The sequence below is a fragment of the Phacochoerus africanus genome, chromosome 9, assembly GCF_016906955.1.
Source record: "Phacochoerus africanus isolate WHEZ1 chromosome 9, ROS_Pafr_v1, whole genome shotgun sequence".
NCBI lineage: Eukaryota > Metazoa > Chordata > Mammalia > Artiodactyla > Suidae > Phacochoerus > Phacochoerus africanus.
Genome location: NC_062552.1, coordinates 104,207,066 through 104,230,714, shown reverse-complemented (window position 1 = coordinate 104,230,714; position 23,649 = coordinate 104,207,066). Strand labels below are relative to the sequence as shown.

Genomic DNA, 23,649 nt, shown 5'->3' with positions numbered 1-23,649 from the left:
ATACCTTTAATTTATCCATGAATTTTTTAAACTGTCTATAAAAAAGAAATTATTATTTTCATTTTGCAGATGGGATCATTTCAATTGGGGTCAAATTATGGTATGAAGAAACTGCAAATTCCTTATCATCAATCAAGAAATTCATTCAAGGGATATGTTACTTTCTACTCTCTTTAATTAATAAACTGATAGAATAAACAGCATTGCTGAAACTACAAAAATTTCTCAGCCTCAAAAGGACTGTATGTCTGCCAGAAATGCTAACAAACAAATGCCAGGCATTTTGAGGACCGAGTAAATGGCAAGAATAGCTAATATTTACTGATCACTTACCAGGTACTGGTATTGCTTCATCTCATTTGATCCTCATAAAAACTCCATGAGGGAGTTCCCGTCATGGCGCAGCGGAAACGAATCCGACTAGGAACCATGAGGTTGTGGGTTCTGTCCCTGGCCTTGCTCAGTGGGTCAAGCATCCGGCGTTGCTGTGAGCTGTGGTATAGGTTGCAGACGCGGCTCAGAGCCTGTGTTGCTGTGGCTGTGGTGTAGGCCAGCAGCTGTAGTTCCAATTAGACCCCTCGCCTGGGAACCTCCATGTGCCACAGAAGTGGCCCTAGAAATGGAGAAAAAAAAACAAAACAAAACAAACAAAACAAAACAAAACAAAAAACCTCTATGAGGTAGGCACTGTTAAGAAACTCCTGGTCATCATTAAAAAGTCTACAAATAACAAACGCTGGAGAGGGCATGGAGAAAAGAGAGCCTTCCAACACTGTTGGTGGGAATGTAAATTGATGCAGCCACTATGGAAAACAGTGTGGAGGATCCTTAAACAACTAAAAACAGAGTTGCCATATGATATGGAAATCCCACTCCTGGGTATATATCCAGAGAAAACTATAATGCGAAAAGATACATTCACCCCAATGTCCACAGCAGCACATTTATAATAGCCAAAACATGGAAATAACCTAAACGTCCATCAACTGAGGAATGGGTAAAGAAGATGTGGTACATGTGAACAATGGAATGCTACTTAGCCATTACAAAGAAAGAAATAATGCCATTTGCAGCAACATGGATGCAACTACAGATTATCATACTAAGTGAAGTAAGTCAGAAAGAGAAGGACAAATACCATATGATTATCACTTATATGTCAAATCTAAAATATGGCACAAATGAACTTATCTACAAAATAGAAACAGACTCATAGACATAGAAAACAAACTTACAGCTATCAAAGGAAAAAGGGGGTGGGAGAGGGATAAATTAGGGGTTTGAGATAAACTGCTATATAAAAATAAACAAATAACAAGGTCCTACTGTATAGCACAGGGAACTATATTCAATATCCTGTAATAAAACATAATGGAAAATAATATGAAAAAGTGTGCATATATATGTGCGAGTGTTTATGTGAGTGTGTGTGTGTGTAACTGAATCACAGTGCCGTACACCAGAAAATGACACAAGATTGTAAATAAAATATACTTCAATTAAAAGAAAAGAAGCCCATTTTAATAGATGAAGAAACTGAGTTGCAGGGAAGCTAACCAATTTGTCCAAGGACATGGAGATAGTAAGCAGTAGAAAAAAATTTTTAACATGGAAGTCTGCCTCCAAAGTCGGAGTGCCTACACATACACACCATGTGGTATAAACATGCTTGGAATTTTGGAATTCAAAAGTGAGAAAGACCACTGCTGACCTGGGTCACCCATCAAGAAGGTAGCCATGAGATGAGTCCTGGAAGAACAAGTAAGAGTCGGATGGCAGAGAGAAAGGGTGTGAAATTCTCAGCTGGGAGATCCAAATGAAGAAGTTCTAGAAGCAAGAACTTGAAGATGAAATAGCCACTCTGGTTGAACAGAAGAAGTGTGAGGAAGTGGTGACAAAGCTGAAGCCAAACTACAGAAGACCATGCAGAGGAGGCTGAAGAACACACATCCATGGTGGGCACTGGATGTTGCTGAAAAGCAACAAGGAAGGCAAGGCAGGGCCAGATGCACAACAGAGAGCAGAGGTGGGACGACTCCTTATGGTACCCAGACAAGGGGCAAAAGCTGAGGGAGGGGAGGGAGCGGACAGCCCAAACAGGAAAGAAATGACCTAGAAATACAAGGAGATTGTTAATGGGATTTGGAGCTGATGAGACCAGGGCAGAGAGGAAGAAGCAGAGTGAGAAGGAAAGATCAGGGAGTTCCCATCATGGCTCAGTGGTTAGCGAATCCAACTAGGAACCATGAGGTTGCGGGTTTGATCCCTGGCCTTGCTCAGTGGGTTAAGGATCCAGTGTTGCCGTGAACTGTGGTGTAGGTTGCAGACGCAGCTCAGATCCTGAGTGGCTGTGGCTGTGGCTGTGGCTGTGGCATAGGCCGGCCACTACAGCTCTGATTAGACCTCTAGCCTGGGAACCTCCATATGCCGCGGGTGCGGCCCTAGAAGAGACGAACAGACAAAAAAAAAAGGAAAGATCAAAGCTCACTCTGAGTTTTCCAACTGGAGAGAATGGCAGTCGTGTGAGCTGTTCTAAGCCTGCTGGATTACATCGAACCATGGTCCATTCTTCCCACACAAATACATCACCCCCGTTCTGTTCTAGAGAGGATTTGGTTACGCCACCTGAGTTTTTTCATCACTCTTTTCCCAAACCTCGAAACCATTCTGTGTTTTGTCTCCTTTCTTCCAACTCTGGGAAAAAAGCATTCTTTCTCTCCCTGAGTTGAAGAAGGCACACATCAAGGTAATGGTTTCATATAAGGATAGGCTAGCCTGACAGATGTTTGTAGCCTGCAAAGGAAAATCGAATTGAGAGGCCAGGCTAGAAGGTAAGAGAGTGGGGATAACTGAAGAGTAGATCCAGGAGGTACTCAGCACAGGTAAACAGATGAGCTCAGAAACCTGGAGGGAAACCTTGGCCTCTGGAATAAAGGGAGGCAGAAAGCCAACTCAGAGAGCAGACATCCAGCCAATGAAGACCCTGAGATGGAGGTGAGCTTGGTACACTGGTATTGCCCAGCTTGGAGCTTTTAAGGAAGGCCGAATGTCCGATCACCAACGTTTTTTTGTTTTTTTGTTTTTGTTTTTTTTCTTCTCACCCACCTCTCTCACTGAGCCATGGCCACAAGGGTCTCCCTATCATTTCTTTTTTCAATGTACAATCTTAGTTTAGTTTCAGGATACAGCATAGTGATTCAGTATTTTTACAGATTATACTCCAATGTTATTACAATATAATGGCTACAATTCTCCCTGTGCTACATAACATATCCTTGTTCTTATCTATTTTACACAAACGTATCTCTTAAGCCCTTGCCCCTAACTTGCCCCTCCCCTCTTCCCTCTCCCCTCTGGTAACCACCAGTCTGTTTCCTCCATCAGGATCCTTGCCTTTCTTGAACATTCCAAGCCTGCCCCTGCCCTGAGGTCCTTTTCATCCTTGCAGCTTCCTTTGATTGGTGTAACCTCTCCCAGGTCTTTGCATGGCTGACTTTTCCTTGCATCTCAGGTCCCAGCTTAATGATCACCTCCTCAGAGAGTCCCACCCTGGCCACTCAGTTGAATAATGGAGACCCAACTCCTTGCCACTCACCATCCCATTGTTCTCTTTTGCTTCCTTCATACCACATACCATTATTTTTAAATATCTTAATTAGGTGCCTACACATCTACCATTAGCCTCCTTCAACCATAATGCGAATTCTGTAAGCTTAGGGACTTTATGTATGGTGTCATTTACCACATACTCCAACACCTAGGAGAGATCTGATAACAGAGTAGTCACTCCAGGCATGTTTCTTGCACTCATGAATAAGCAAACGAATGATATGCTGTTGAGAAACTGGACATAAACAGAAATTGGAAATTTAAAGCAATAATTCTATTACTAGTATTCACAAGTATTTATTAATTTTTGAAGAATATATTCCAAATATTCATGTGTCAGGACCTGTGTTTAAAGGGAATACTCAATCTATAGAAATCCCAGCCCCTGCCTTCCAGAAACTCACACAATCAGGGAAACATGTGTGTGTGTGTGTGTGTGTGTGTGTGTGTGTGTGTGCTCTGATATTGGTTATAGGGACAAGCTGGGGCAAGAGAAGGAGGAGAATTTCACAGGTTGATAACTGGTGTGCAATGTTGCTGCCCTCCACTACATCTTTGCTGATTTGCAAAGTGAAAAATTTGTCCTACTATCTCATAAATAAATTTCAAATGTATGCAGAAACTAGTTGTGGCACCCTGTCCACATGGGGGATTGAACACAAGGTTACAAAAGCACATAACACTAATGTCAGAGTCGTTTTGGCATTTGCAAAGCAATTTTAAAAAACATTAGCTATTTAATTAGCTCAATGATTACTTTATCCCTGTAGGTGTATGTGTACAAGGACTACTTTTTCTGTATCCTTCGAGGCATGTGAAGACACAAGAGATTTTGTCTCAGTGGGAATGTTGTGGTAGATTACATTTGCTGTAAATAAGTGACATTTTTAGAAAGCAATGAGTTCCACTGAATTTATCCTGAAGAGAAAAAAAAAAAATGGTGAAGCTAAACGAGAGACTCCCAGAATCTAGAGTGAAAATTCATCACAAGCCTAAAAAGTAGCTGTTCCTCATTCTGGTTTTTTAAAGGCTTTGGAGGCAAACAGTTCCAACTTCACAGAAAATATTGTGCTGAAACAAAAGTAAAGATGTGTGTACCCATACGTTCACAGCAGCACTATTCACAACAGCCAATATATGTAAACAACCTAAATGCCCATCAACAGATAAATGGATTAAGAAGATGTGGTACATATACACAATGGAATGCTACTCAGCCATAAAAAAGAATGAAATAATGCCATTTGCAGCAACATGGATGCAACTAGAGATTCTCATACTAAGTGAAGTATGTCAGAAAGAAAAAGAAAAACACCATATGATATTAACTTATATGTGGAATCTAAAATATGGCACAAATATCTGCAAAACAGAAAAAGACTCACAGACATAGAGAACAGATATGTGGTTGTCAAGGGGGCGGTGGGAGGGAGGGAGATAGAGATTTGCGTGTTAGTAGATGCAAACTCTTACATTTAGAATGGATAAGCAATGAGGTCCTACTACACAGCACAGGGGACTATATTATCCAGTCTCTTGGGATCAAACATGATGAAAGATGATGTAAGAAAGGGAATGTGTGTGTTAGTGTGTGTAGAATATGTGTGTGTGTGTGTGTGTGTGTGTATGCATCACTTTGATGTATGGAAGAAACTGGCACAACATTGTAAACCAACTATTCTTTAATTTTAAAAAATTTTAATGAAAAAATAGTAAAGACGTGCTGCCCACCTCAAGACAAAGGCGTTACACTACTTGGCATTTATACCAAGAGGAGCTACTTCCTACTCAGGTCCCATAGTGAAAAATCATTACTCCATTAAGAGATTGAGAAATATCAATTTGCCCAGTTAGAGTCAGAAATCAAGTAAAAACTGCCTTCCTCTCAGAACAATCAATGGCAAGGTGAAAGAAAGAAGTAATTGTATCCAGTCCTCCAGCAGGACATTTCGGCCTGATTACAAGGACCTCTCCTCTGAAGTGAAGCCTCTGAATGGTAGTGATAGACCATTCACTAGAGTGAGTTTTTTGTTGTTGTTGTTGTTGTTGTTGTTGCTATTTCTTGGGCCACTCCTGCGGCATATGGAGGTTCCCAGGCTAGGGGTCCAATCGGAGCTTTAGCCACCGGCCTACGCCAGAGCCACAGCAACGCGGGATCCGAGCCGCGTCTGCAACCTACACCACAGCTCACGGCAACGCCGGATCGTTAACCCACTGAGCAAGGGCAGGGATCGAACCCGCAACCTCATGGTTCCTAGTCAGACTCATTAACCACTGCGCCACAACGGGAACTCCTAGAGTGGGTTTAACCACAGAATGGCCACCCTTTGCCTGTAAAGCTTCTTCCTTTTCTTCTTCACCAAGTTTTTCCATACAGTTGGTAGAGATGGCAGTAGGCAACAAGATAGAAGCAGTACTTAGATCTCAGCTCCCAACTTGGCTATCTGGGTGACCCTGGGCTAGACATTCACAATCTTTAAATTCAAATCAGTAATGATAACAGAATCCACCCCATAAGTTTATTGTAAGAATTAAATTAGGCACCATGTAGGAAGCACTTAGCCATACAGACACATACGTCACATGCCTTCACATTGTTAAGTGCTTCATAACTGTTAGTCTTTACTGTTGTTACGATGATTGTAATTGCTGTGGTTATAATGGTTTTGGAGATGATGCCAGTGAAGGTCTGAGGAAAAAGAAATAATTATAAGTGGCTAATAAATGATGGCAGCAGCTGAGAACCTCAAATCCTACCACAAGGTCAACTCTATGAGTCTTGGTGGGACCACGCATGGTCAACTTATTTGGAAATTAATCAGGAATGTCTGCAATATAGTGAACCCGGTCTAATAAATCAGTCTCATTCTTTCTTTTCTGAAGGTTCCTTCACTATAGAGCTACGGGATCTTACGTTTAGAAGGAAACTAGAAAATCAAGACTGTTTACTCATTTGATGCTATAATCTATATAATCTCTGCAAGGTATTCCCAGACTGCTTGGATGCCTTGAGAGACAGAGAATACACTATTTTGAAAAACGATTTGGACAGGTCTCATTGAAATGTCTTCCCTGTGTTGAGTTCCAAGCTTCCAACTCGTTTGCCCTAGTTCTACTTCCTGGAGCTATACAATCCACATTTAAATCCACTTCCACAAGACAGTTCTTCACATATGAAGACAGCTCTCAGCCCATGGGCTCAAGCAACTTTCCTGTAAGTTAAATATTCTGGGCATCCACCAGTCAACCCTTTTTAGGTCAGACTCTTGGGCACCATTACCTTTTCTCATGGCTCAGCTTTGAACATGCTCTAGTCTGTCAATTAGTCAGCTAACCTTTTAAGCGGGTGTCATCCAGAACTGAAGCGAATACTCCCAGTAACCACATCACCACATAGTGGTGATGATGATGATGTTGATAAACGCAATTTACAAAGCCTTTTCTGTAGCCAAGCATTATTCTGTTCTACAGTTATTATCTCAGTTAATACGCACAACAACCTTGTTAAGTCAGCATAATTATTCTCCCCATTTAATAAATAAGCAAAGTGAGGTGCAGAGAGGGTTAAGGAAGTTGCCCAGCATTTGTCAGCTAGTGGAAACAGAGTGAGGCTTTGCAGCCAAGAACTATAGTTCAAACTTACTCTCTTAGCCCATAATTTATTCTATAGAACTGTCACCTCCTTTGTCTTCCTACCTCTATTAACTCAGCCTCAGGACATATAGGCACATAATTTCTATCATTCTCAGCTTCCTTTCATTCACAAACTTGATGAGCATGCTCTCTTACTCTCCCTCAAGTCCCTAATATAAATGTTGAGTAAGACAAAGCACTGTGCCATCAACCAGCAACTTCCATGCAAGTTGGAACCAACCCATTCATCAGGACCCAGTGAAATGTTCAAATAGCTACTCCTTTACTTAATAGCTCTTACATCCAGCCCTTTTCCCCATCTTGTGGATAAGGATATCACAAAATGTATTGCCAAGTATCTTGCTAATATTTAGCTATCCTAGGTCCATAGTACTTCTCTGAACTTTAAGTAATATTGAACAATAAGTGAGTTTAGTTGATATTGGCTTGTTTCTAGTGAATGACTATGGTTCTCTTTTCCCTTCTATGGGCTCATATCTACTGATAATAATGGAATCCAAAATCTTTCTCAGATGTCAATGAAGCTCATAAGCCCATAGCTTGCACCAGCTACATGTTAGGAACCTCTTCCTTTCTCTACAATTTCTCCAAAACCACCACCCACTGGATTTCAGAAATCTTCCCTTTTTTCTTTTTTTGCTTTTTAAGGCTGCCCTTATGGCATATGGAAGTTCCCAGGCTAGGTGTTGAATTGGAGCTACAACTGCTGGCCTATGCCACAGCCACAACAAATGTAGGATCCAAGCCACATCTGTGACCTATACCACAGCTCGCAGCAATGCCAGATCCTTAACCCACTGAGCGATGCCAGGGATTGAACCCACATCTTCGTGGATACTAGTTGGATTTGTTTCCACTGAGCCACAATAGGAACTCCTGGATTTCAAAAATCTTACTTTCAAATTCTCCCCATATCATTCATTTAAGTCAAGAAAATTGAATTAATGCAGAACAATTAGGTGCTAACAGGCTCTGATACTAAATTTCCTAACTTTGTCTATCCTTTGCTGGCCAAAGACCTATTTTCTTGTCAGAAAAGACAAGGGCAAGGAGTTCCCAAAGTGGCTCAGTGGTTAACGAATTTGACTAAGAATGATGGGGTTGCGGGTTCGATCCCTGGCCTCGCTCGATGGGTTGAGGATCCGACATTGCCGTGAGCTGTGGTGTGGGTCGCAGATGCAGCTCGGATATGGCGTTGCTGTGGCTCTGGCACTGGCCAGCAGCTACAGCTCTAATGAGACTCCTAGCCTGGGAACCTCCATATGCCGCCCTGGTGTAGGTCACAGGTGCGGCCCTAGAAAGACCAAAAAAAAAAAAAAAAAGACAAGGGTAAAATGAGTGAGGAGCTCTTTCACATCATTTAGGGCTCTGCTGCAAATGACAGAAAAGTCTAGCTCCATCTGGTTTAGACAAAAGAAGGAATGTATTCAATCGTGGCTGGAAAGCCAGGAGTAGTTTGGCTAGAAGAATTTTTGATCCAGGACCTTAAAATGGCACCATGACCTAGTTTCTCTCCATCTTTTAGCTCTGCTTTTCTCTGTTCTGGCTTAATGTTTAGTCCCACTGTGGTGGAAAGATGGTGGCTAGAAGCTCAGTTTTATACCAACCAAAGCTGTAGCTCAAAGGAGTAGTACCTCCTTACAGGGTATAAACCAAGTCCTGGGCCCGAATCTCACTGATCCCAAACTGGGTTAGGTGTCCAGCTACAAACAAAATAACCACATCCAGAGGAATGAAAGTTTCCCACTGACTCAGAGAGCACATGCTCATCAAGGGAGGCAGGAATGGACTCAGTGCCACTAAATCAGTGGATTAAGAATGAGGGGTAATAAAAATCAAGAAATATTTATCAAAAGAAGGGAAAATGAATACCAGATCTCTTTAAAAAATGTTTACTGTATCTTACTTCTCCATCAATATCCCATCAGTTATAAGGAACAAACCATTCTTTAATATTTTCCTCTGGCACTACCTGAAGAACTTCTTTCTGTCTGTCATAGCACTGTAAACTAAACATCCTTGAGGTTTAAGCCCTCTTGATACTCTTCCTCAGGTACATTTATCTCCAGGTGTGCTTCTTTATAACCATCCTGGGCTAAGTGCTCACACCTAGCCCCCTCTGAGAAATAAACCTCAGGACCATCATACAAGGGTAGCTCAGGGGTTTGTTACCTCTCCCTCTGTGACGCAGAAGGCCAATCTCTCCTCTCCCCATTTCAGCTCTTTGTAAACCAGAGGAGGTTTTAAGAAGATCTGATTTATCCCCTTTATAAAACTTTCATTCTTAAACTAAACATGACATTGCCAATATTTGACTTTTTTACCCATAATAACAGCAATTTCTATGGTCAACCCAAGAGACAACTCCTGAAACATAGTTTCTCTTCTTTCTTGTCTTCTTCTGTTGCATTCTTCCATTTGCCACATTCTGATTCACGTCTCTACTTCTTTCTACCTCATTGGAATCTTGTCCCTCTTGGTCCTCTTTTTGCATTGATCCTTCCATTCTGTCAAGGCACTCTTTCCGCTAAGACCACATATGCTTTTCTGCATCCTCCTAAGAGTAGAGATGTAAGTTCTGCATTGCTATTTGACTTGTCTTTCTACATTAGAAGTTCTCCAGAGTCATATGTGTTTGGTTTGGTGGTGATAATTACCCTTATTTTTACAGATCAAGACATGGGGGGCCAAAGAGGATTATGGTTTTCTAATTAGTATCAGAACTGGATCTGGTAGTCAAGTTCTAGTTCAGTCACTCTTCTTATTAAAGTACAGTTGACGCCTAACTTCTGCAATTTTTTAGCTCTGATTCGACCCCTAGCCTGGGAACTTCCATATGCCATAGGTGCGGCTCAAAAAGCAAACAAAACAAAACAAAACACTTTTGCAACTTTTTAAGTGCACAAATAGCAAAGAGCAGTAAACGATTGCTTAAATAGATCTGATCAATTTGGCTTCATTTAATAATGTAAATAGTAACATTAGCATTAGCGCAATGCTTTACAGTTTATAAAGTATCTCCATTTTTAGTCCCATTTGCTCCTCACATAAAAATGTCCAAAGCATTATTACCTGATGGAAAAACTGAGGCTAAGAGCAGTCAAGTGGTTTGCTAAAAGTCTTGCAACTGGTAACGAATGATTCTCAGCAGGACTCAAACCCCGGACTTGTGCTTTTAAAGCTAACCCTCCTCTCTTCCATCCTGACTCTAAAACCCTCACACTTGATCTCTGCTCACCCTAGGACTACACAATAATAACAATCTCAATGCTAAGAAAAAAGTAATCTTTAGGCCCAATGCCATGACCTGATTTACATGGTTATGGACAGAATAATTAATTGCCAGCTGAGAAATCAAGAAGGCTACCAAAACAAAAGTTTGAAAAGCAGAGAGGTAGGGAAAATGAGAACGGGGGAGGGGGGAGCTATAGTGAGTGAAAAAGGGGACAATACGAAAGAAAAGCCAGAAGAGAAATTGTGGTCACATAAGGGACTGTAGCAAAATACAGTGAGACAGGATAAAATAAGTATATTTTTTTAAAAAGCAACAACAAACACATTATCCCAAAGCCCGCAGGTGCCAGCAATTCAAATAAACGTATAGCAATTAACAGAATTAACACAGCCTTAAATAGCTTGGCTCACCAGATGTGGACTCCTATCAGGGTTCTATAAAATGTAAAGTTATTACAGATTAAACCATTAATCATCTGTTCAGAGACTATCTCTGGCTGCAAAATCTCATTCGGTTCTAAATGGCTAATAATCACAAAAGGATATGGAATGTAATGTGCACAATGATGTCCTACCCAATCCGTTTTCCTTTAAATACGTGTTCTGTTCTCCTGCTTCCCTTTCTCCCCACCACCAGAAATGCCATGAGAAAAGAGAGGTGAGATAGACCAGTTGGTCTCAGAAGTCTCAGCAGCATGTGAGCATCTCCATGGGCAATGGAAAGCTAAATGGAGAGCCAACATACCAGCAGAGGGGAAAGGAGGATGGTGTAGAAAGGACCGGGTCAAACAATACAGAAGACCTCAACACACAGGGGCTTGACCAGCTCCCTGGTCCTGGTGATACACACACTACCTATACAACTCAGTCTTGAATGGCTTTCCTCTACTATCCTGAGCTTCATCCAGTCACAGTAACTTAGTGGTGCCAAGGACAGGGAGAGGAGAAATGTACCTGTCAGGGAGGGTCCTTAGAAACTGAAATAAGGGAAAGAACTGCTTATTGGAGAAACCCAAAGACTCAGAGAGGCACTCTCCTGGCCCAGGGCTAAAGCCAGCAGACCAGCCTTTCTGTCTAGTCCTCAACTTCCTCAGACAAAAGTATAAATCAAGTAGAAACAGTAGATAGACTAACTTCAGTTCTCAAAGAATTTAAGCCTGATGGACAAGCTGCCAATCTATGTCATGCTACTACTTAAGATCCTTCAATGTCTCCCAATCTGAGGACCAAAGGTAGACTGTGAAATAAAAAGCTCACTATAACCTGGCCCCCTACCTAACTTTGCAGATACTTTTTTTTTCCCCAAAATTCCTGATCTTATACATTGTGCCCTGACATTGGCGTACTGTGGGCAAGTTCCTCACCCAGACACCAGGATATGCCTTGTCTCTGTGCTTTTTCTCATGCTGCCCATCATCCCGGAGCACCACTGCTTCCCCATTCATTTCTACTGGTCCTCAAGCCTCACTCTGGGCATTGTCTCCTCCACAGGGTTTACCTGAACCCCATGATATGTTAAGTCTGGTCAGCAGCCCACTACACCTGTGAATGCCTCTTCTGTGCAGTAACTGCTTTTTCTTAAAATTACATTTGTGTGTCTTCTCCCCCACTGACTGTGAGGTCCTCTTAAGGCAAGAACTGTGTCAGATTCATCTCTGTATCTTAGCTCAGTCTTTGGCATATTGTAGGTTTTCAGCATATATCTGTGTATCTAAATTCCAGGTTTTAGAGTTCCACGGGGCTGGTTCATTGATTAATTAATTGATTAATTCCAGACATGCTTATTGAGGACATTTTTTTTGTCTTTTTTGCATTTCTTGGGCCACTCCCATGGCATATGGAGGTTCCCAGGCTAGGGATCGAATCGGAGCTGTAGCTGCCAGCCTACGCCAGAGCCACAGCAACATGGGATCCAAGCCGTGTCTGCAACCTACACCACAGCTCACGGCAACGCCGGATCCTTAACCCACTGAGCAAGGCCAGGGATTGAACCTGCAACCTCATGGTTCCCAGTCAGATTCGTTAACCACTGAGCCACAGTGGGAACTCCAAGGGCATTATTTTATGCCAGGCACTGTTCTAGGTTCTACAGAAACACCTGTGAAAAGATAAGGCCTTTGTCCTCAGGGAGCTCACATTTTAATAGAAGGGAAATTGATGTTAATTGTCCAAGTCCACAAACTAGGTAATGACTGAGTGTGGGTAGGGTGGCTTATCCTTATTTCATGGAAGATCAGTAAGGCAAACTTCAGAATAAAGCTGGTTTTCCCCCCAGATAGTCATTTGGTAATATGAGAAATACAGAGATATGCATGTATTCATATATCTTCACTTATGTTCATATTTACATTCATAAACTGATAAGAATCATTAAACAATCTTTAGCCATAATTACTGTAAAAAAATCATTGTATATTTATGTATGTTTCATTCTTATGTTTATGATTTCATTTATTTTTAAAAAGAACATAGCAGAGGTCTTATTATCTCTGTGTTATTGGTTAAGAAACGGAGGCTCAAATAAGATCAGTGGTTTATTCCAGGCCATGTAGCTAGCTGGTAATAAAGCTGGTATTCCCAGCTAGGTTTTCTGATTTTAAATCCAGTATTCTTTTCATTATACCACGATGCCTCCTCAAAGCCTTTTCAACCTCGTTCTTCCCAGAAGGGGATTCCAACCCATTTCTTTAAGCCTTGCTGAGCCTTTTAATGTAATATTTCTCTTATATCAGATAGCTGGGGAGCTCCTAAAAGATTCAACTCCTGCCATGTCAGGATGTTCCTAAATAACCCCCAAGAAAGTCACATGGTCAAGAGCGCCTAAGGGCATTTATCTAAAAGCTGTTTTTTTTTTTAACTTATAAACACATGATTTCATTTGGCAAATATTTACCAAGAGCCCACTAGGTGCTAAGAACCATTCTACGAGCTGGGAAGATGGCAAGACCAAAAATCAGACAGACATGTTAAAATACACACACACACACACACACACACAGAAAAAAAAAAAAAAAAAGACAGGAAGGGGAACAAGGCACAGATTTTGTGATGTATAAGTGGACAAATCTTGAACTGATACCTAGGGTATGCAGAGTACTTCAATATTTGGATGATAATGTGAACACTCTATTGTGGCTTTTAGGGTGGTATCAAGTTAGGAGCTGTGCCCATAATTGAAATCCACACTTTGACTCAAGAGTAGAGCCAGAACTTAACTTTCAGGTGTCAAGTAACTGCAGTCCCAAAGATTAAAAACTACTTTGTGCCACACACAAGGTATCAATGATTTGGAAGAAAAGTCCTATAGTGTCTTTTTAACAGGTCCTCATTTTGAAAAAAAAATGACACATAAAGCACCCGGATTAATTTAAGGCAATTTAGAGCCACAAATAACCAGAGAAGAAAGAAAAAAAGAAAGTGGTAAGGAAGGGAAGAAAGAATCATAAAATAACTAGACTGTTCTAAGAGAAAATAGCAAAGTCCCAACAGAGATGGGAGCATTTTGTTTTTTGTCTTTTTACGGCTGCACCTGTGGCATATGGAAGTTCTCAGACTAGGGGTCGAACGGGAGCTACAGCTGCCGGTCTACGCCACAGCCACAGCAAGGCAGGATCCAAGCCACATCTGCGAATTATCCCACTGCTCATGGCAATGCCAGATTCCCAACCCACTGAGCGAGGCCAGGGATTGAACCTGCATACCATGGATACTAGCTGGATTTGTTTCTGCTGTGCCACAACGGAAACTCCTTGGGAGCGTTTTTTGGGGTTTTGTTTGTTTTGGGGGGATTTTCTGTTTTTGGGGTTTTTGGTTTTTTGTTTTTTTTTAAGCGTTTTAGGGCTGCACCCACGGCACATGGAAGTTCCCCGGCTAGGGGTCAAATTGGAGCTATAGCCATAGGCCTACGCCACAGCCATAGCAACGTGGGATCTGAGCTGAGTCTGCAACGTACACCACAGCTCAAGACAATGCCAGATCCTTAACCCACTGATCAAGACCAGGGATCAAACCTGCATCCTCATGGATACTAGTCAGATTTGTTTCTACTGAGCCATGACTGAAACTCCAGGAGTTTTGTTGTTTACTAAATTGTCAAAAAGAAATGCCAAGGACAAGAGAAGAAATTCCTAGACATTCCCACAGAAAAGTGAACTGTAATGATTAAATGGAAAGAAAGACTAGGCCAGGATTTCATTAGACTCAAAGTTATCTGTTAAAACAAACTCGGACAAATGGAAAAGCTTCCCACGTTCCTTGGAAAGACTATACTATACATGTAAAGAAGAAGTGGGGGCAATCGTTAATAAAGTGCTAATTTTGCCTACCATTCTCCCTAGTGTTTTGGACTTACCTTCTCTTACTTGATCAGAATGTAAATAAATGCTTAGCTTCCAGCTAAGAGATGTGTATTTTTTATTACTATTAATGTTATTTCTGTTATTGATACTGGTTTTCAGAACTATCTTTCATTTTTAAGCTATTAAGTGCCACTCTTCACAGACTTACCTGGAGAGTGTAAGAGTGTGTGTGTGTGTGCGCGCACACACATGCGTGAGCAATTTTATTTACTTCAGCCTCTGCATGGATGAGATCATCATAGATAGCTTCATGCTTTTATGAGGTTTGTTTCAAAATATTCAGGGGCGTCCTTCCTGCTTGATAGATTTGCTGTTGGGAAATTACTCCTTTGTCTCAAAATACATACCTAGAGATGGTTCAACATAATTGTGTGCAAAGGGATAACTAGTCCTAGAGGCCACCCCTAGATCCTGCCTAAGAGAAACTCCATGCTCCAGGCTGTTTGACTACCAAAAAGGATGAACTTTTCCACGGCAATCAATGCCTCATTCATTCCTGAGCCACGTGTGTGGTACAGAATGTTCCTGTCTATTTCTGATGAGAGTGCACTTCCCACGGAGTGTGGTTTAACTGTGTTTAAGAGCCTTTCAGGGTCCATTAGACACTGAGTAGTTTATACCTTTATTCTATCCAAATGGGAGTAAATCCCAGGGAAGAAGTGTGCTAATGACTACTGCACTTCTGTCAGGAATGACCTCTGCAGTCCCTGCAGCCAACAAACACCGAGGGAACGTCCAGCAGAGGGAGGAGAGCATTTTGGGTTCTCGTCTGTCTCTTGCCCTTCAGACTAAGAACAATGCAAAGCGTTCATGGGACTTTCCCCTCCTTTGTCACGTCTCTCCTTCCTACGCCTTCCTTTCCATGAACACGTGGTTTACTGCAGCAATGCCTAGCTCAAATATCAATTCTTCTCCAAAGCTAATTCCCACCTAAAATGGACCTGTTTCCTCCGCTCAATTAGAGCATTTCATTGGTGGCACTGAACAGCTAGTGTCCTGAGCCATAACTGTGCACTTACAGATCACCTCTCTTTCCAGATGCTCAAGCCTTCAAACATGGAGACCATGGTTTGCCAAGAGCTATTATGTTTAGTTACAGCACAAAAAGGTATCCAATGGTTATTTCAGAAACATATCTGTTCAATAAACACTCATCCTGTACTTGCTCTATGCCAGGCATAACAGATGCAACTCCCGGCTAGACACGGCTCACAGCGGAGTGGCATGAATGAATGCATGTGCAATGCCATCTCGTGTGTAACTGATGTTCAACAAATTTCAAATAACCATAATAAGAATAAAACATGCGCCCTGAGAGGAGGCTCGTAACATGTCACAAGGGATCTTTACCTACAAGAAAGAACACTGTTAGATTCTCTAGGAATTTCCCAAGGGAAATGGTATAGCTATCTTAGGCAATCAAGCTTAGCTTAGCTTAAACAAAAAATACAGTGCACTACTCTGATGACACTGTGTGCTGAAAGAACTCCAGCAAATCAAGTCTGATTCTTTTCGCCTCAACAATTGACCTGAGAGATTGAACTTACACTTGACTGGACCTCCTTTGCTCTCAGAGAGAGGTCTCAACACATCAGCTACAATAATAATAAATGAGTAATGGCAAAGCCCTACTGCTTTCTCACAGCTGCTAGCTTTCAGGGAGGGGGAAAAAAAGGAAAAACCGGTCTTCTGGGCCTTAATATTATATTCTGAGACTTGCCCTTCATCTCAAATAATGAGACTCTTGGGAACACCAAGCTTGGAAAAGGTAAAATAATACATATGTTATGTTTTAGACAAGACACACAACCACAAATTGAGCTACTTTTAGCTAAGGCCTCCCTGCCTCCCCAGTCAAAAGTATATAATCAAACTTTACACACATCCAGTTCCTTGTGATTTCAAAGTCCTTTCATCAGAGCTATTTCTTTCAGTTTATAAAGCATAGCTACCCGTGAGATCAGGTTCCCCATTAGTGAGATGAGAAAACAGAACCACAGAGCACTTAACTGGGAAACCCAAGGTCATACCACCAGCTTAACCTGGGACCAATCCTAGGGCCTCAGCTTCCAAGTCCAAAGTCTTTTCTGCGACAACTTAAGGCCTCACAGATTAGAGGACAGGTCCAGTGACGGAACCGGAAATCCCATTTGTTCTTAGACAGTCAGTGATGAAATGGAATGGGTGAACTTTACCTCTTTAAGGCAGCCCATGAAGTTGTTGCTGACGGGTGAGCCTGGCAAGTCAGCGGTACTCGGGCTTCCTCCCACATAAAAAAAGTCATCTGAGCCCAGCATGGTGTAGTCCTCTTGAGTGTAGCCCGTCGTGGTAAGGATGCCATCCACAGAGATCGTCACCTGGTGGAGGGACATAGGGACAAAAAAATTCCCAACAATGACCTTACATTCTCATCAAAATCCAGGGGCTTCCCCTACCTGTGGCATCACTTTCTTTAAGATTTGGGTGAAGTATTCTTTCTAATTTGGTTTGCTTTTGGTATGTGCAGCCGAGTTCCATTTTCTGGTCTGTCTTCCCTGTGGCCCAAGCCTCCAGCATCCTCTGCAGACTCCTGGGAGAGTTTGTTGGAACTGCCCGGCTGAGCAACTCGCTCTACCCATTACACTCTTCACTCAGTCAGGCTAGAAAATGGAACCATCCTCAGACGACACCACTTGTCTCAGTTCATTGGTAAAATGATTGTTTATTTTTGAATGATTGTTATTCATGGTGGGAGTGAAAAACAGCAAAGGAGACATTTGACGATGGAGTTTGTTAAGGGGTTGGTCTTTGGTTGTTGATTCTTTTTCTTTTTTCTTTTCTTTTTCTTTAATTTTGTATTTGTTTATTTTTGGCTCACACCACACTGACAAACATGCACTCAGGGAAGGAAGGAGAAGGGTCTTGGTTTCGATGAGTCATGGATGATACATGCCATGAACTACCCAAGTCACCAATCCCTGCCCTCCCTTCTCTGCCACCACCACCACCAAGTAAAGAAATGACCCAAAAAGAAACAGCAACGAAAGAAAGGAATGATGAGGCCTAATAGCCAAAGTAATAATGACGCCCAGAGGAAAGAAACAGTACCCATATACCCAACATCCATGAAAGGAGCAGAGGGAGAAAGAAACAATGGGACCTCAAAGCATGCACACACCGTACACAGACACACCCATGCAGAAATTATCTGGAGCCAAGAGAGAAGGCAGAAGAATAAAAGGGAGACAAATGGGACATAGGTGAGGAGAACTAAAGAAAAGAATCAAAATCCACTTCACACTTACATGCACTAAACCAACTGAAAAACAAGATGGAAGTGGGGAAAAAAAAAAAAAAACACTCAAAAGTAAAGGGTCGTCTTTCCCCTGCCTGGCACCTCCCTCACTAACAAAAAAGAAAAGAAAAAGTCCAAACCCAACCCCAAAATACATGAAGGATGAGAGGAGAATGAAGAAGAGTGGAGACAAAAAAAGAAAGAAAGGAAGAAAGTGGAGTGGGGGTGATGATTGGCAGGTTGTTAGTAATGAGGAGGAGAATGAGGGAACAGATTCTGATGGCGATGGGGAAACCCACGAGACAAGAACATGCCATGCAGAGTTTGTACAGAGAACACAATTGATGGAGCTCCCTTTGGCCAAGGTGGGGAGTAAGGTGAAAGAAGGGAAAGGAAGAATACAGGAAGTGGAGTTCTCTCCTTCCCAGCTCACTGGTGGCAGCTGTGGCCACACAAAAGGAAAGTTGAAAAAAAAAAAGGATTCAGGGGGGCCGGGGTGGGGGGAGGTAGGAGAAAGGAGAAAGAGTGAGGGGTAGGAAGATACAGGGAGAAGAAAGTGCTCAGTAGAAATCTCTGTTGTCCCTAGTCTGGAACTTGACGGTTGCAAAATAAGAAAGCAAAACAAAACAAATTTAGCTAAATGAAGATTTCTTTAAAAAAAATTTTTTTAGGAAAAAAAAAAAAATCACAAAGCGGAGAAAAGAAACTGTCCCAACCAAGCTCATCCAAATACTGTCAGGACAGGTACATCCCCTTCCATTTTTTTTTTAAAGAAAAAGAATGGCTTGTATTTAATTCAACAACAACAACAAAAATTTGAAAAGAAGAAACAAGTCTAAAGAGGATAAAAGGGGGTTTGGGGAGGAGAAGGGGGGCAACACACGGCAAACCCAAAAAAAGAGACAATAAGAATGATATCTACCAGACAATGTAGTTTGTTTACCATAGCGTGTCCGATGCCTGAGTGCTTTGCGGAAAAGGGGGAAGAAAGGAAATTAAAAATTGTGAACAGAACGATTGTTAATTAAAAAAACTAAAAACAAAGATGAGTCGTTAGGGTGTTAGTACATTAGTCGGTTAGTAAAATGACACATTGCATGAATGATCTCGTGTTAGTTTTTCAAAAAAAAGGCACCCGACACAGAAAAAGAGAGTGGGGAGAGACAATGAGACCAGGACTCTATGGAAAACCTCGGCACCCAGGGCACAGCCAGGAGAGGGGCTGCAGTCCACCTTGTCACCCTAACTCCCCACTTCTCCCAAATACCTCTCAGACCAGACCTCACCCCAGTCAAGATGAGCAGCATACTTACTGTTCAAGTGCTCTTCTGAACGAATACCTGCCCCGCTCCCTTCCCACCCTTTAGCACATATACAATCCACCTGTCCTGAAAGAAAAGACCCCCAAAGTTCATCATTCCACATGTATACAGATAGAGAGAGCTGAAATGCCAATACCTTGGGGATTTTTTTTTCCACCTCTGACTACATGCATGGATAATCATGACTTCTTCTAGGATGAAAAGAACCTAAAACATCTAAGGCTCCCATCTAGCAAAGGAAGGCGACATATGTAGCTTACTCGGGGTTTCCACGGGTATAACTTAAAGATCCAGCACCCCCATGATTTTGTGTGGACTAATGCAGCAGAAAGGGGAATTTTCTCCTCTTTCCTTTCCTCTCAGCTCAGAAAACTGTGTTGTTAGAATGCATCAAAAGAGTTACAGTCTTCTTTATTACCCAATAAAATTATTTTGTTGACTTTGCCAGAATGCCTCCTGTTGGAATCATTCTCCCCTCTTTCCTCTTTAAGAATGTTTTCAAGCCTGTAAGCAATTTCTTGCATGGATAGAAGACTGGCAGGTTTAAGGTGATTAGAGAAGCCCTACAATTAGTCTCTCTTTGCTGTTTTCAAATGCTAAATCACCAACGCACCCTGAACTGGGAGGCTAGAAGGCTGGAAGATGGGCAATCCCAGTTTTGTGACTGTGGTTTGACTAAAGTGGCATAAAGAGACAAAGCAATTCCTGTGATGGCCATGACCTTGGACTCGGGCAAGGTCATGGGCCAAAAAACCCCCTAAACAAAACCAAAAACTCCCCACCACCTTGGTTGCTATTCCTAGTTATAGATAATCCATATTCCTTCCTTTAATCAGAACCCCCAATAAAGTACCTGCCTGACCTTGGCCCTGGCATGGCCCAAAAGCAGAACTGTGAGTAGATGACCAAGGAGGAAGAATGGAGAGAAGTTCTGCTCCATTTGGTAATAAATACTCCAAAAAATCGCAAGTAAGCTTTCCTCAGATGAATTTTTACCACAAAGGACATTTGACCTTACCAAAAAAGCAGCTGAGACTGCCATCAGGTCTTTATCTAATATTTATGAAGTGATGTACAGTTTAATTGAAAAAGAGAGGGGCTTCCCACCCCTTCACATGTATCCTAGGGAACGCCAAAAAAAATTATAAATATTTTCTTTAATGGGAAAAAATTATCTTAGATGATTCAGCACTGAAAGGATTATATTTGCAAAAATCAACTTTGCTTTTCTGAGATTTTCCCCTTTCAATAAATCGCATCGGATGCAAAAATCAGTCAGAATTTCAATGAGGTCCAATGCTGGGTGCACTTTCTCTATGATATTCATACTCCTTCTGACAAGAAATGCCCGCAGCACCCTAGGGACTCAAGAGCCTTGTCCTGAGAGCTCCGCTTAGCTGCATCCTTAGGGACAGACTGAGGCAGTCACCTTCCTGACAGCACACTCGGCCTATAAATCATGGGCACGTCACAGTGAGTCTAGCACCCAACCATGGATGAGCTCATAATCCTACTGGAACATAAGGTGCTTTGCATATTTAGCCACCACACATGGCTGGGGACGAGTGTAATCACCATCTCCCAAATGGAAACTGTGGCGTAGAAAGGTTAAACGGCTCATCCAAGGGCACAGAGAGGAGGCTGGTCTGAGAACTTGGAAGAGAAACCCTCCAGCATCACTTTCCTCTGCTTGTTTGGACTAAAACAGCACAACCAATATTTGAGTTACAGTTTGGTTTGTCCCCATGTCAGTGTCAAGGGCGGAATTAGGGCCCAATCCTATTTTAGAAAAAGTACTTTTAGTAGAAATGAAAACAAGCCTTTTCTCCAGCTAACTGAAATCATTCTAGAACGGCAAGGGAGACTGACAGAGAAACAGATTAGCTGGTGAGGCCCACAGCCTGATGGGCGCTCCCAGGACGTGAACATCCTGTGCTCTGCTAACCAAAGCCTGAAGGGCGTTCCTGCGGTACCTGCCAGTCAAAATCAGCCAAAGGTCACGTTTTACTTTTTGGTCTAATCTCGGCAACTCAAACATTTCAAGCCCTTGTATGGTGGCAAATAGGAATTTGATCTGGGCTCTGTCGGCCGTTGAGAAAGTCTCTTCCATAAGTGCAGGAAGGAGGTGATGAAAGAGAGCATCTGCCATAGGCTTCTTTGGTCTTGGAGGAAAAACAGAGCGGTGATTCAACAATGTTTGATCTAAACGTATTAAGATGATGGGAGGTTCTAACTCTTATGATTTGGCAGCTTCACCACAGATGGACTAGAATCTCCAACCAAGGGGCTTCCTTGACATGCTTAAGTGTGGAAATGGGTATTTCAAATACTGCAGTTTCCATCGTGCGAGGCTTCCCCATCTATTTAGCATTATTAAGGAGTCACGCTTTCATCAAACAGAAAATATGCAAATATCTGTCAGTTCTTACGCTTTCATGTTTATATTAGAAGGCATTAAATCAATCATATTGCAGAAGAAAATCTGATAAGCACCTTCTGGAAATCTGCATAATGTTCTCTGATTAATAAAGGATGAATGCTGTCCAACTGGGCTTCATGACAAATTCATAAGGAGAAAAACCAAGTGGAAATAGAACCTGGAAAAGGAAATCTCAGCACAGACCTTGACTTTCATGGGAAATGCTTTTACTATTTTCCTGATGTGGGCTGGTGGTGTTGTTATTGTTAGGTATGAAATGGAAAGCAACGTCACTTGGCTAAGGCTTTCTGGGAGTGTTGTCACCTGACGGAGTTGCCTGCTTAGAATCGGCAAAGCGATGGGAGTTCTCAAGCACGGACAGAACCAGGAAAGGCTGCTCCAAAGTTGACTTTTTTATGTGGGTCCTTCCACTTTCCAGGCCTCCCAGTCAACTGTAGAGTCTCCGAGGTAGAGACAAGGGCAATAAAGTAGGACCACCACCGCACCAAGGAACAGAGAAACAGAGGGATTCAGAAAGATTCCAGCTAGTTTACGCCAAGGCGAGAGGTTAACACAACAACAAAAAAGGATAAAAGTGGGGGAGGGGTTGGTAAATCAAAAGGAAGAAAGAAGACTTTTTTTTCTGGAAGGAATTAAAATCATGGCATCATGGCAATGACTAACTTAATTAAAAAGAAAAACACATGCAAAGAATGAGGAAAATCTACCGAGCTGCAGAAACAAAATGCTGTCCCTAATTGAATTTAACAATAGTACAACGCAAGATTCAAACGTAAGCGAGAAAATGATAAAAAGGAAAGCAGAATAAAAGGAAAGTATTTATGGCTTTTATTATCTATACAACTGAATTTTTTTCTTAAATAACAAGCACAAATGGAGAACTGAAGTAAGAGGAGAAACATATTTTAATAATTATCTTCATGAAATTGCAAAGGCTGAAAGAAAGTTAGATTTTGACACATCCAAACCCATGTGGTATCTCTACCCCTCGCCACGTCATCCATCAACTGCGTCACAAGCACTCTCTCCCCTCAGCCATTACCTGCCGGAGGTTGCGTGTCACTTTGACATCGTGCCAGGCGTTGTCGTTGAATTTTCCATTCACTGGCTCCACAATGGCCTCAAAGGCCCCGGAGCCCAGGTTAATGACCAAGGAGACCGCGCCATCCTTCAGAGCCAGGTTGACGTAGTCAGCTGACTTGCCCGTGTGCAGGATGAGCCCGTTCCGCTGCCAGGTCTTAAAGGAGAGGGTGATTTCATCACTGCTGCTCTGGATCGGGTTCTGAGACAGGTCGTAGCACAGGTACTCCGAGCCTCGGAAAGTGGCCACATTCTCCTCTCGAGCTGCAGGGAAAGGAAGGGGAAAGCAGTCAACATTTGCTTGCATGGCACGGGCCAGGTCTGCGCAAATACCAAAGAGAACACACACGCAGGACACTGCCCCTGCCAGGGACCTGACATCGGCACAATACTCCCTCCAACTCTTCCACAAGACCTGTATCTAAGTACCAGGGAAACTAGCAGAGAAGGCAACTGTGGAGACAACACACAAGGGTAGAAGACCAACACGATGGTGCAGGAAAGCTTGCTGCCTTTCCTTTCAATTTCCTCAGGAAAAAAAAAAAAAAAAAACTAAAGGAGAATTTCTTGCAAAATGGTAAAGTGAGGCTTATGTTGCCTTTGCATCAATATTAGCTTTTACATGCTTGTAGAAGAGCTGGTTTAAAATGGATAAGTAACTGTTCTGACAAAGGGTTC

At 42.2% G+C, this 23,649-nt stretch overlaps 1 protein-coding gene across 6 annotated transcripts in view; it reads right to left on the bottom strand.

The window, feature by feature from the left end:
- The window catches only part of NRXN3 (neurexin 3), a 1,579,386-nt gene that overhangs the window by 1,155,168 nt on the left and 400,569 nt on the right, over positions 1-23,649 (bottom strand). For 4 of the 6 annotated variants that reach the window (XM_047796606.1, XM_047796611.1, XM_047796610.1 and 1 more), the window contains 3 exons: positions 22,934-23,235; positions 19,073-19,096; positions 17,051-17,212 (listed from right to left, as the gene is read on the bottom strand). In XM_047796606.1, coding sequence (XP_047652562.1) covers positions 17,051-17,212; positions 19,073-19,096; positions 22,934-23,235 — 488 coding nt within the window. Of the gene's footprint in view, positions 1-17,050; positions 17,213-19,051; positions 19,097-22,933; positions 23,236-23,649 lie in introns of all 6 variants that reach the window. The other 2 variants (XM_047796607.1, XM_047796609.1) reach the window with 2 other exon arrangements.